Here is a 12,176-nt window from a genome sequence, read left to right on the forward strand (position 1 = left end):
TTCCTGCAACGTTACTGGTCCTTCCCGCATCAATTTCTTCCTGCAACATTATTGGTTCTTCCCGCAACAGAATTGTAGCCGCACACAGGATTCTCCCCGCAACATTTTTGAACAGGATTCTCCCCGCAACATTTTTGGTCCTTCGAGCCGGATATAGTCACTCCGCTTGCCTTTTGCATATACGCATTCGCTTGTGTACATACATACGCGTAGCAAAAGGCGCAACGAATATTAAGAAAATTATTTTTGTGCATTGTGTGTACGTTTGTGCAGCCGTTCCTGCATTTAACATCGCGAAAATTCTAAAAACCCGTCGTTTGCTTTTCTGTCATATTAAAAATGTCGAATTCCACTAAAACGCGCGATTCCGCTCTCAATGCCATTAAACGGTATATGGCAAAAAGTATTGACGAGGCATTCACTATGGATGCAGAAAATATTGCAAGCTACCTTCAGTTATTGAGTGAACAGTGGGTTCGTTTTAACGTTGCTCAAGACGCTGTAGAAATTACGTGTGGTGCCGATGTTATTGAAATTGAAGAAAATGTGCGTATCCAAGCCGAAACTTGGTACTCTACAGCTTCAGCTAACTTTAGCCGCGTGAAAAATTGTCGTACTAATTCGCAAGATAGCTCCACAAAGGCATCTGTGTCCACGGTTATACGTTTACCGAAAATGGAGTTGCCCACATTCTCCGGTGACTCTACAGAATGGATTGGTTTTTTCGACGCGTTTTCTTCGTTAGTTGATAATAACTCTGCTTTAACAGATGGACAAAAGTTGCACTATCTCCGAAGCTGCTTGAAAGGTGACGCGTTGAAAATTATCAGTGGTTTTAAAATATGTGACGCAAATTACGTTGAAGCTTGGGGTCTATTAACATCGCGGTATAAGGTTATTCGTGTAATTGTGGAATCTCATCTTCGCGCGTTGGCTGAAATTAAAAGAGCTACGCATGACAATGCTGACGCAATCAAAGGTGTAATTGATGCGTTCCAACAGCATATTCGCGAGCTTAAAGCGTTGGGTCGTCCGATTGAGTTTTGGGATGATTGGTTGGTACATGAGGTCGTCAGTAAGTTGGCATTCGAAACGCGTAAGCAGTGGGAGTTATCGCTCGTTAGTGATGATCCTCCATCTTTTGAGCAACTAATAACATTTTTAGAGATAAGATGCCGATCGTTATCGATGTTTTCGTCGTCAACAACATCAGTACCAATTAAGGTTAAAACTGCATCATCAAGCAAGTCGACAAATGTGTTCCACACGGTATCAAAACAAAGTAACGTGTGTGCATATTGTAGTGGACCTCATAAAATTTACAGTTGTGAAAAATTTCGTGAATTGGACTTGTCTACAAAATCACAGTTCGTGAAGCAAGGACACATATGCTTCAACTGCTTAAGTTCAGGTCACTATAAAGACCGTTGTAACAGTGCTTCCACTTGCCGCATGTGTAAACAACGTCATCACACTCTGCTGCACGGTGCCTTGCAGTCAACGACCGTTACCGCAGTGAACAATTACATCGGCAACGCGACGCATTCGTTATGCGCTGCTGACGCCACATCAAAGGTATGCGCAAAAGCTTTTGAACTTCCAGCAAACGTCGACGTTCCACGCGTTTCTTCATGCTTGAACTCGAGCTCCAATCCACCCATAGCTGTAGAAAGAGTTGTGCTGTTATCCACCGCATTAGTGAAGGTACGCGACTGTTCTGGTAATTGGCAGCCCGCACGTGCACTTTTCGATTCTGGATCACATGCTTCCTTTGTAACCGAAGCGTGTGTGCAACGCTTAGGCCTGCCGCGATCAACATCTGAAGTTAACATTACTGGAATTGGGTCAGCGCAAGGAGGACGAGCTAGAGGTGAAGTATCACTTTCGCTTTCTTCTTTCTCTACAAATCAATGCTTTACTGTCAAAACGTTAATTCTGTCTAAAATTACAAGCGACTTGCCAACACAGACTATAGCTACTTCATCGTGGCCACATATCCGAGGTTTGTTTTTAGCCGATCCCCATTTTATGAAGCCTGGACGGGTCGATATATTGATTGGAATGGACGTTATGGATCAACTGATCTGTACAGAACTTCGTAAGGGTCCATCTGGAGCTCCTATGGCTCAACTGACGGTCTTTGGGTGGACTCTGTTTGGAAGCGTGAATGGAGCTGAGCCTGATATGCCACGCTTACAGTCGTTACATTGCGATGTTCATTTGGATCGAGCATTGAACAAGTTATGGGAGTTAGAGGAAGCTCCGCAAAAAACGTATCTTACGCATGAGGAGCGTTACTGTGAAGACCATTTTGAAACAACGCATCGAAGGGAACCTAACGGACGGTTTGTCGTCGAATTGCCGCTGAAGCCCGATGTAGCTCTGGGAGAGTCGCGAAACTTTGCTATCCGGAATTTGTTACGACTTGAAAGAAGACTCGCTTGTGACTCCGATCTTCGTTTACGCTACAATGAATTCATGAATGAACTCATTGACATGAAACATATGCAGGTCACGTCAGAGACTATGAATCCAACGTATTATATGCCTCATCATCCTGTTTTAAAGGAAAGTAGTACCACGACCAAATTGAGGGTTGTATTTAACGCGTCCGCAAAATCAACTTCCGGAAATTCGCTGAATGACGCATTATTTATAGGACCCCAATTGCAGGAAGATTTATACTCCATCTTACTTCGCTTTAGAACACACCGCTATGCTGTAACAGCAGATGTCGCCAAAATGTATCGTCAAATCTGCGTATCCTTAAAACACGCCGATTTGCAACGCATCGTATGGCGTAGCCACCCATCCCTGCCTATCCAAGATTTTCGCATGGTTCGCGTAACGTACGGAGTGGCAGCTGCATCTCATCTAGCTGTCCGATCACTTCAACAGACGGCAAGAGATTCGTCGAATGGTTGTGCTATGGCTGTTAGTGTTATTCTCAAGGATTTTTACATGGATGATCTACTTACTGGTGCATCTAGTAAAGAAGAACTTCGATTGTTGCAGCAAAATATTTCCGAAATATTGAGGGAAGGGGGGTTTGAACTTCGTAAGTGGGCATCGAACTGCGCTGAGCTAATCGCAAGCATTTCTAATGCATCTACGAACATATCACATTATATTGTCGACGATAAGGATGTTCACGCTTTAGGTCTTATCTGGAACACAGAAGGAGACTATCTCACGTTTGCTATTAACTTGAGGGAACCGCCAGTTAAGTTGACCAAGCGCATGTTTCTATCAGATGCAAGTACGCTCTTCGATCCTCTGGGCCTGCTTGCTCCCGCTACTATAAATTCAAAAATTTGGTTTCAAGACATATGGCGCACTAAGGTAGGTTGGGATGATATCATTCCTGAGTCTATCGCAACGAAGTGGTTGGAGCATCGCATAGAACTCAAGAAACTGGCACATTTGAAGGTGAAACGTTGGTTTGGTACTGAAGTAGCTGGGTCATTTACGCAATTGCAGGTATTCGCAGACGCGTCCGAGCGGGCTTACGCCGCCGTTTTGTATGCACGAACAACACAAAGCGACGGTAGCATTATTGTGTCATTAATTTCGTCGAAAACCAAGGTAGCTCCGCTTAAGCCGACAACGTTGCCACGTCTTGAATTATGCGCCGCTCATCTTGCTGCTAAACTAGTGCGAAGCGTGCTGCACTGCTGGTCTGATCTTCGTTATCCGCTTTTCGCTTGGACTGACTCTACTATAACATTGGCATGGTTACAAGCTCACCCCAGCAGATGGGTGACATTTATAGCCAACCGCGTCGCTGATATTCAAGAAGTTTTGCCTCCCGAATGTTGGAACCACGTTCGTTCTGAACAGAATCCTGCAGATTGTGCTTCAAGAGGTATAACTCCCTCCGAATTATTACGTCATCAATTGTGGTGGGCTGGTCCTATTTTCCTGAAAAGCACTGAACAATTGTGGAAGCAGAAAAAATCTAAAGAGCACATTACAGAGCTGGGCATACGAAAGAGTATTCGTGCCCATGTGATTAATTCTACAGATCATTGGTCCGTGATGACAAAATACTCATCATATTCTAAGCTGCGTCGAGTTATTTCCTATGTTTTACGTTTTTTGACTAACATTCGGGCTAACAGACGGCTTAATGTTATAAAGCGTTTTGGTACACCGAGTTGCCAAGAGTTATTTGAAGCTGAACTTCGCCTAATAAGGTATACGCAACAGTTTTATTTTTCTAATGAAATTTCTCTTTGCAGCGCTAAAAGACCAATCCCACTTCGCAGTAGTCTTTTGCGTCTGCAGCCCTTTCTGGATGGGACTTGTGTTCTACGTGTTGGAGGAAGAATAAAAAACGATGAAATCGCTCCAGATGTTAGGCATCCCATTATCTTGCCTAAGAATTGTCCGCTTGCTAAGTTAATAATCTGCGAAATACACAAGGTCACTTTGCACGCTGGGCCCCGCATTATGCAAACTGTCTTACAACGTCGTTATTGGGTTATCGGCGCTCGTAGCTTGATCCGTAATATATACCATAAGTGCGTGAAATGCACTTATTTGAACCGCAATCTTACCACACAAGTCATGGGTGATCTACCTGTCATTCGTACAACCTACGCTCGTTGTTTTACTCACACTGCTGTTGACTTCGCTGGACCTTACCTCTACAAATTCACCCAAGGAAGAGGAGCTAAGGCTACCAAAGGCTACATTTGTTCGTTCATTTGTATGTGCACTGGTGCGATGCATCTCGAATTTGTTGGTGACCTGTCAACACCAGCTTTCCTAAATGCGTTTAAAAGGTTCACCAATCGTCGAGGATTTTGTAAGGTCATGGCATCAGATAACGGTACAAATTTCGTTGGAGCCGAGAAGGAGTTGCGCATTGCATTTCAACAGTGCATGGCTGATATTAAACTTCGCTCTTTCTTTGCGGACTCGAATATCGAATGGCGATTTAATCCACCGGCTGCACCCCATATGGGAGGTTACTGGGAGACCGGAGTCAAACGTGTTAAGTATCATTTAAAACGCGTATTAGGAGAAGTTCCACTATCATACGAAGAGTTCAACACACTTTTGACTGAAATAGAAGCTTGCGTAAACTCTCGTCCACTCTGTGACAACTCTGAAGCTGCTGGTGACTTAGAAGTTTTAACTCCCGGACATTTCATAGTCGGTGAACCGCTGAAGTCAATACCGGAACCTGAGGGTCAAGGGTTTCGTGGAAATCTTCGACAGCGATGGCAAGCAATTTCTGCCATGAGACAACATTTCTGGCGTCGTTGGAGAGACGAGTACCTCGTGAGCTTACAACGTCGCACTAAATGGTTTCGTTCTTCACGCAACATTGAAGAAGGGGATGTGGTTGCTGTATTCAACGAGCCTAATCCTCCGACGAAGTGGACGATTGCACGAGTGATCAAATGCCATCATGGCACCGATGGACGCGTAAGAGTAGTTACGTTGAAAACACCGCATGGCGAATTGGTTCGCCCTATAGTCAAACTTTGCCTTTTGCCAACGAGAGGAGATTTATTTCATGAAGAAACTAATAACTTATCGTAAATGTTTTTCAAGGCTTTTCATTTTCTTTTTAATATTTTGTTTTGAACTTATTCAGATAGTTCAAGGGCGGCGGTATGTTGAGTTCAATTTAATATTAGATAAAATACTTTATTGTTTTTCAACTTTTGTTAAATTGTTTATAATTTTCTGTGAGTTAAGTAGGTTTTGTTTGTAAAGAAATGTGTATAAATACGGAACATTTTTGTAAAATATATGGAGAAAAATTGTAACTTTGTCAATTGAAGCAGCAAGTTTCATTATTTTGGGCAATTGTTGGATACAGGACTCTCCCCGCAGCATTAAGGATAGAGGACTCTCCCCGTAGTGGATTTTTAGCCGCATACAAGATCCTTCCCGCATCGTTTAGCCGCATACAAGATCCTTCCCGCATCGTTTTCTTCCTGCAACGTTACTGGTCCTTCCCGCATCGATTTCTTCCTGCAACGTTATTGATCCTTCCCGCATCGGTTTCTTCCTGCAACGTTATTGATCCTTCCCGCATCGATTTCTTCCTGCAACGTTACTGGTCCTTCCCGCATCAATTTCTTCCTGCAACATTATTGGTTCTTCCCGCAACAGAATTGTAGCCGCACACAGGATTCTCCCCGCAACATTTTTGAACAGGATTCTCCCCGCAACAGAAATATTGTGGAAAAATAAATCATTGAATATTAAAAGAAAAATTTTATAAATCCTGAAACGAAAGAAAGGATAAAATTAGGAGATAAGACAAATTGATATTGTTTAGAATTTTTTTTTAAATAATTGAAATAGAAACAAAAAGCCGAAACAAAGCTTCAAAGAAATTTATTATAAATACAGAAATTTAACCGAAAAATAAATTGGTGAATATTGAAAAGCAAATTTTGTAAATTTTAAAACGAAGAAAGGGCGAAAGTAAGAATCGCAGACTTTAGTTTATTATTAAAAAGGAAAAAACATTTATTGTCAAAACTAAAGCTGAAATAAAGCTTCACGGGAATTTATTACTCGAAAAATGTCAAACCCAAGCAATCTGGTACGACCAGCTAGGCTAAGTACAAATAACACAGCCGATCCAAATCCTCAGGACCCATCCGACTCCAACAATCCTCCAACCCAAAGGCAAAGAGAACTAGTTTCACAGATAACCTTAGAAGTCCTTAGCAGTCAAGCACCAACAATTGTGCAGGCCGCACTCAATCCCAACGCGAATTTTGTTAACATGGTAGACCAAACAATAGAAACACAACATCTAGATAGTTTAGGCGACCTCGACAGAATTCCCGACGTTGTTAAATGCTTAAGGGAATTTTCAGGCAGTTAAACTCCCCTAACTCTTGGAGGAAGAGCGTGGAAAGAATACTCAGAATTTATGAGCCCTTACGCGGAACAGCAAAGTACTATGGAATCCTAAACATAATTAGGAACAAAATCGTAGGAAACGCTGATATCGCGTTAGAATCCTACAATACGCCGTTGGACTGGACAGCCATCGCCAAATGCCTTACACTGCATTACGCAGATAAGAGAGATGTGTCAACATTGGAATATCAGATGACAGGACTCGTTCAAGGCAACTCTACAGTACAACAGTTCTATCAGGCAGTGTACTCTCATTCTCATCCTCAACAAATTAAGTTGTCTGGACACAGGAAAAGAAGCCTTAAGCTTACTTACCGAGACTTATCGAGGAAAGGCCCTTGATACGTTTATCAGAGGTCTCAACGGAGATTTACCGAGACTGCTAGGTATGAGAGAGCCTGCGGACCTTCCGCAAGCTCTACATTTGTGTCTCAAACTAGAGAATCAGAAATTTCGAACTCATTATGCTCAAAATCAAAACGACGACCACTAAGGAAGCGGTCTTACTATTCACCACCACCTTTGCCACAGAGAGGCCCCAATAATCAAAGACAAAGACAGACTTTTTACCCCCAATTAGCTCACGTACCTGGATTCCAAAATAACCCAAGATTTTTTAATTACGAGCAAGTACCAACAAATAGCAACCAGCCAAGAAAACCCCCACCTAGACCTATAGCACCCAAACCACTACCACCGCCAGAGCCGATGGATATCGACCGAAGCATTCGCTCCCAACCAATAAATTACGCGAACAGACCTCAGGCAAATCAATTCCTGGGAAAAAGACCACCCCAACCATCCTCTCAAAGGAATATCCAGCCTAACAAAACCCAACGCGTATTTCACATTGACGCAGTCAGCGAAGACACTTACGAAGGAAATGACGATTACGACCAGACATTGGCAGAATACGTCGATTCCATAGAATCGGAAAACAGGGACGAAGAATTGGTATTAAGCGACGTACATTTTTTAGGATAACCAGCTGATATTGTTTAGAATTTTTTTTTAAATAATTGAAATAGAAACAAAAAGCCGAAACAAAGCTTCAAAGAAATTTATTATAAATACAGAAATTTAACCGAAAAATAAATTGGTGAATATTGAAAAGCAAATTTTGTAAATTTTAAAACGAAGAAAGGGCGAAAGTAAGAATCGCAGACTTTAGTTTATTATTAAAAAGGAAAAAACATTTATTGTCAAAACTAAAGCTGAAATAAAGCTTCACGGGAATTTATTACTCGAAAAATGTCAAACCCAAGCAATCTGGTACGACCAGCTAGGCTAAGTACAAATAACACAGCCGATCCAAATCCTCAGGACCCATCCGACTCCAACAATCCTCCAACCCAAAGGCAAAGAGAACTAGTTTCACAGATAACCTTAGAAGTCCTTAGCAGTCAAGCACCAACAATTGTGCAGGCCGCACTCAATCCCAACGCGAATTTTGTTAACATGGTAGACCAAACAATAGAAACACAACATCTAGATAGTTTAGGCGACCTCGACAGAATTCCCGACGTTGTTAAATGCTTAAGGGAATTTTCAGGCAGACCAGGGGAGTTTAACTCTTGGAGGAAGAGCGTGGAAAGAATACTCAGAATTTATGAGCCCTTACGCGGAACAGCAAAGTACTATGGAATCCTAAACATAATTAGGAACAAAATCGTAGGAAACGCTGATATCGCGTTAGAATCCTACAATACGCCGTTGGACTGGACAGCCATCGCCAAATGCCTTACACTGCATTACGCAGATAAGAGAGATGTGTCAACATTGGAATATCAGATGACAGGACTCGTTCAAGGCAACTCTACAGTACAACAGTTCTATCAGGCAGTGTACTCTCATTCGCATCCTCAACAAATTAAGTTGTCTGGACACAGGAAAAGAAGCCTTAAGCTTACTTACCGAGACTTATCGAGGAAAGGCCCTTGATACGTTTATCAGAGGTCTCAACGGAGATTTACCGAGACTGCTAGGTATGAGAGAGCCTGCGGACCTTCCGCAAGCTCTACATTTGTGTCTCAAACTAGAGAATCAGAAATTTCGAACTCATTATGCTCAAAATCAAAACGACGACCACTAAGGAAGCGGTCTTACTATTCACCACCACCTTTGCCACAGAGAGGCCCCAATAATCAAAGACAAAGACAGACTTTTTACCCCCAATTAGCTCACGTACCTGGATTCCAAAATAACCCAAGATTTTTTAATTACGAGCAAGTACCAACAAATAGCAACCAGCCAAGAAAACCCCCACCTAGACCTATAGCACCCAAACCACTACCACCGCCAGAGCCGATGGATATCGACCGAAGCATTCGCTCCCAACCAATAAATTACGCGAACAGACCTCAGGCAAATCAATTCCTGGGAAAAAGACCACCCCAACCATCCTCTCAAAGGAATATCCAGCCTAACAAAACCCAATGCGTATTTCACATTGACGCAGTCAGCGAAGACACTTACGAAGGAAATGACGATTACGACCAGACATTGGCAGAATACGTCGATTCCATAGAATCGGAAAACAGGGACGAAGAATTGGTATTAAGCGACGTACATTTTTTAGGATAACCAGCTCTTCGCTACCATACTTCGAATGTAGACCGAAGAGCGGAGAAGTGTTAAAATTTTTGGTGGACACAGGCTCCAGTAAAAACTATGTCCAACCGAGGTTAGTAAAAAAAGAAATACCTAACGACACCCCATTCTTGCAGGAGGCATAAAAATTCAATCGCATACTTATGTTATCTTATTCAATTTAGACGACAAGCTCAAATTTTACGTCATGCCTACCCTAGAATGTTTCCATGCAATACTGGGAAACGACAGCTTGAGAGACCTGAATGCAGTCATTTTTACTGACAAAAACCTCATGGTTATCCGCGACAGAATCAAAATTCAACTTAAGCAACTTAGTAGCCAAAGTATAAACTCTATCGGACTACAAGACGAGCACTTGACTGATTACCAAATGGAAACTGTAGACACTTTAGTAAAGCAATTTCCGAATCTCTTTTCGGAACCCGACGAAAAACTAACTTACACGACAAAAGTCACTGAAGAAATACGAACTACTACGGACACTCCTGTTAACAGTAAATTTTACCCATATCCAGCTTCGCTTAAAAATGAGGTATAAAAACAAATCATTAAACTTCTAAGTGATGGAATAATACGACCATCGCGATCGCCGTATAATTTCCTAATTTGGATTGTGAATAAGAAACCAGATTCACAGGGGAATAAGCAGTATAGAATGGTGATCGACTATAGAAAGCTAAATTCACTGACAATACCAGACAGATATCCTATCCCAGAGATAGCAGACGTCCTGTCTCAGCTAGGCAATAGCAAGGTATTCTCAGTGCTCGATCTCAAAAGTGGATTCCATCAAATTCCACTTAGAGCCTCGGACGTAGAGAAAACCGCATTTTCCATAAACAATGGAAAATACGAGTTTACCCGTCTGCCATTTGGCTTAAAGAACGCACCCGCGGTATTCCAGCGTGCGTTAGACGACATCCTTCATGATTTTATTGGAACGATATGTTACGTCTATATAGACGACATCATCATTTACAGTAAGTCAGAAGAAGAGCATGTACGTCACATCGAAAGTATTTTCAAAACATTGGAAAACGCCAATATGAAGGTACAACTCGACAAGTGCCATTTCTTCAAACAGGAAGTGGAATTTTTGCTGTTTGTAATATCACAAACCGGCATAAAAACTAATCCAAAGAAAGTCGAGGCGATAGTTAATTTTCCTGTACCAAAAACTTTGAAAAACTTAAGATCGTTCCTTGGCCTCTCCGGCTACTATCGTCGGTTCATAAGAGACTAGGCTAAATTGGCCAAACCTTTAACAACAATGATAAGAGGCGAAGAAGGCCATGTGTCAAAACGTCAATCCTCTAAAATTGCGATAAACCTCGATAGCGCAGCAAACGAGGCTTTTAACAAAATAAAAAAACTCCCTAGTCTCAAAAGACATTTTATTATCATACCCTGACTACGACAAAGAATTCGAACTCACGACGGACGCATCGGATTTCGCGCTTGGAGCTGTCCTTTCCCAAAAGGATAAGCCCATAACTTTTATTTCTCGGACACTGAGGAAAGAGGAAGAGCATTACGCGGCAAATGAGAATGAGATGCTCGCCAACAACAGCAAAATGAAGCGCTGGAAGGCTATACTCGAGGAGTATAACTATGAGCTTCATTACAAGCCAGGAAAAAGTAATGTTGTGGCTGACGCCCTGTCAAGAATTCCATTAGAATCGGGATTCCATACTATGTCAGAAATGACTAATAGTGACAGCAGTTCAGGACAAAACCTTATCTGCAGCATCGAAACCCCATTGAACGTCTTCAAGAACCAAATAATTCTAAACATAGATCCAACATCGGCATATGAATTCCAAATCGTTTTCCCTACAATTCACCGGCATACTATTACAGAAAATGAGTTCACCTCCAAGAAACTCGTTTCACTTTTAAAAAAATATTTAAATCCGTCCCCCATACCTACCTTTCCGGGTCAAATACTTCACATAGATATCTATAGAACTGAAAACAAACTGGTATTAACGGCAATCGATAAGTTCTCGAAATACGCTCAAGGACGAATTATAAACTCTAGAGCCATAGAAGACATTAAAGAACCCCTTCGAGAAATCCTCTTCCTATTCGGAGTACCGGAAATGGTAATATTCGATAATGAAAAATCCTTTAATTCCGCAGCAATGCGTTAAAAGATCAATTAGGTATGTTAAAAGATCAATTAGGTATAAAAATATTCACATCGCCGCCATATACGAGCTCTGTGAATGGCCAGGTGGAACGGTTCCATTCCACTCTTACAGAGATCATGCGCTGTCTCAAAGCTGAAGGCACTTACAAAATATTTTCTGAACTCTTAGAAAGAGCGTTATATGAATACAACTTTACAATTCATAGCACAACAAGAAAGAAGCCTTTAGACTTATTTTTCGGACGAAAAATTAATACTGATCCGAAAACACTCGAGAAAGTACGACAGACTAACGTACAGAGACTCATAGACAAACAAAATAATGACGTAGATAACCACAATAACAATCGCCAACCATCTCGAAAATGTAACCAGGGAGATATCATATATGTTAGAATAAATAAACGTTTAGGAACGAAGCTTACCCCGAAATTTAAAAAAGAAATTGTGAAAGAGGACAAGTCAACAACTGTCCTCACAGAAACAGGAAAAATTGTTCACAAGAGCAATATCA

General features: G+C 41.7%; 1 protein-coding gene across 1 annotated transcript; it reads left to right on the top strand.

Moving 5' to 3' along the window:
• Positions 1–339: 339 nt before the first annotated feature.
• Positions 340–5,553, top strand: LOC129250217 (uncharacterized). Its single transcript, XM_054889853.1, has 2 exons — positions 340–4,031; positions 4,242–5,553. The coding sequence occupies exons 1-2, from the start codon at positions 340–342 to the stop codon at positions 5,551–5,553; spliced, it is 5,004 nt and encodes a 1,667-aa protein (XP_054745828.1).
• The last annotated feature ends 6,623 nt before the right edge of the window (positions 5,554–12,176 follow it).

This window comes from Anastrepha obliqua, chromosome 6 (genome assembly GCF_027943255.1).
Source record: "Anastrepha obliqua isolate idAnaObli1 chromosome 6, idAnaObli1_1.0, whole genome shotgun sequence".
Classification (NCBI taxonomy): domain Eukaryota; kingdom Metazoa; phylum Arthropoda; class Insecta; order Diptera; family Tephritidae; genus Anastrepha; species Anastrepha obliqua.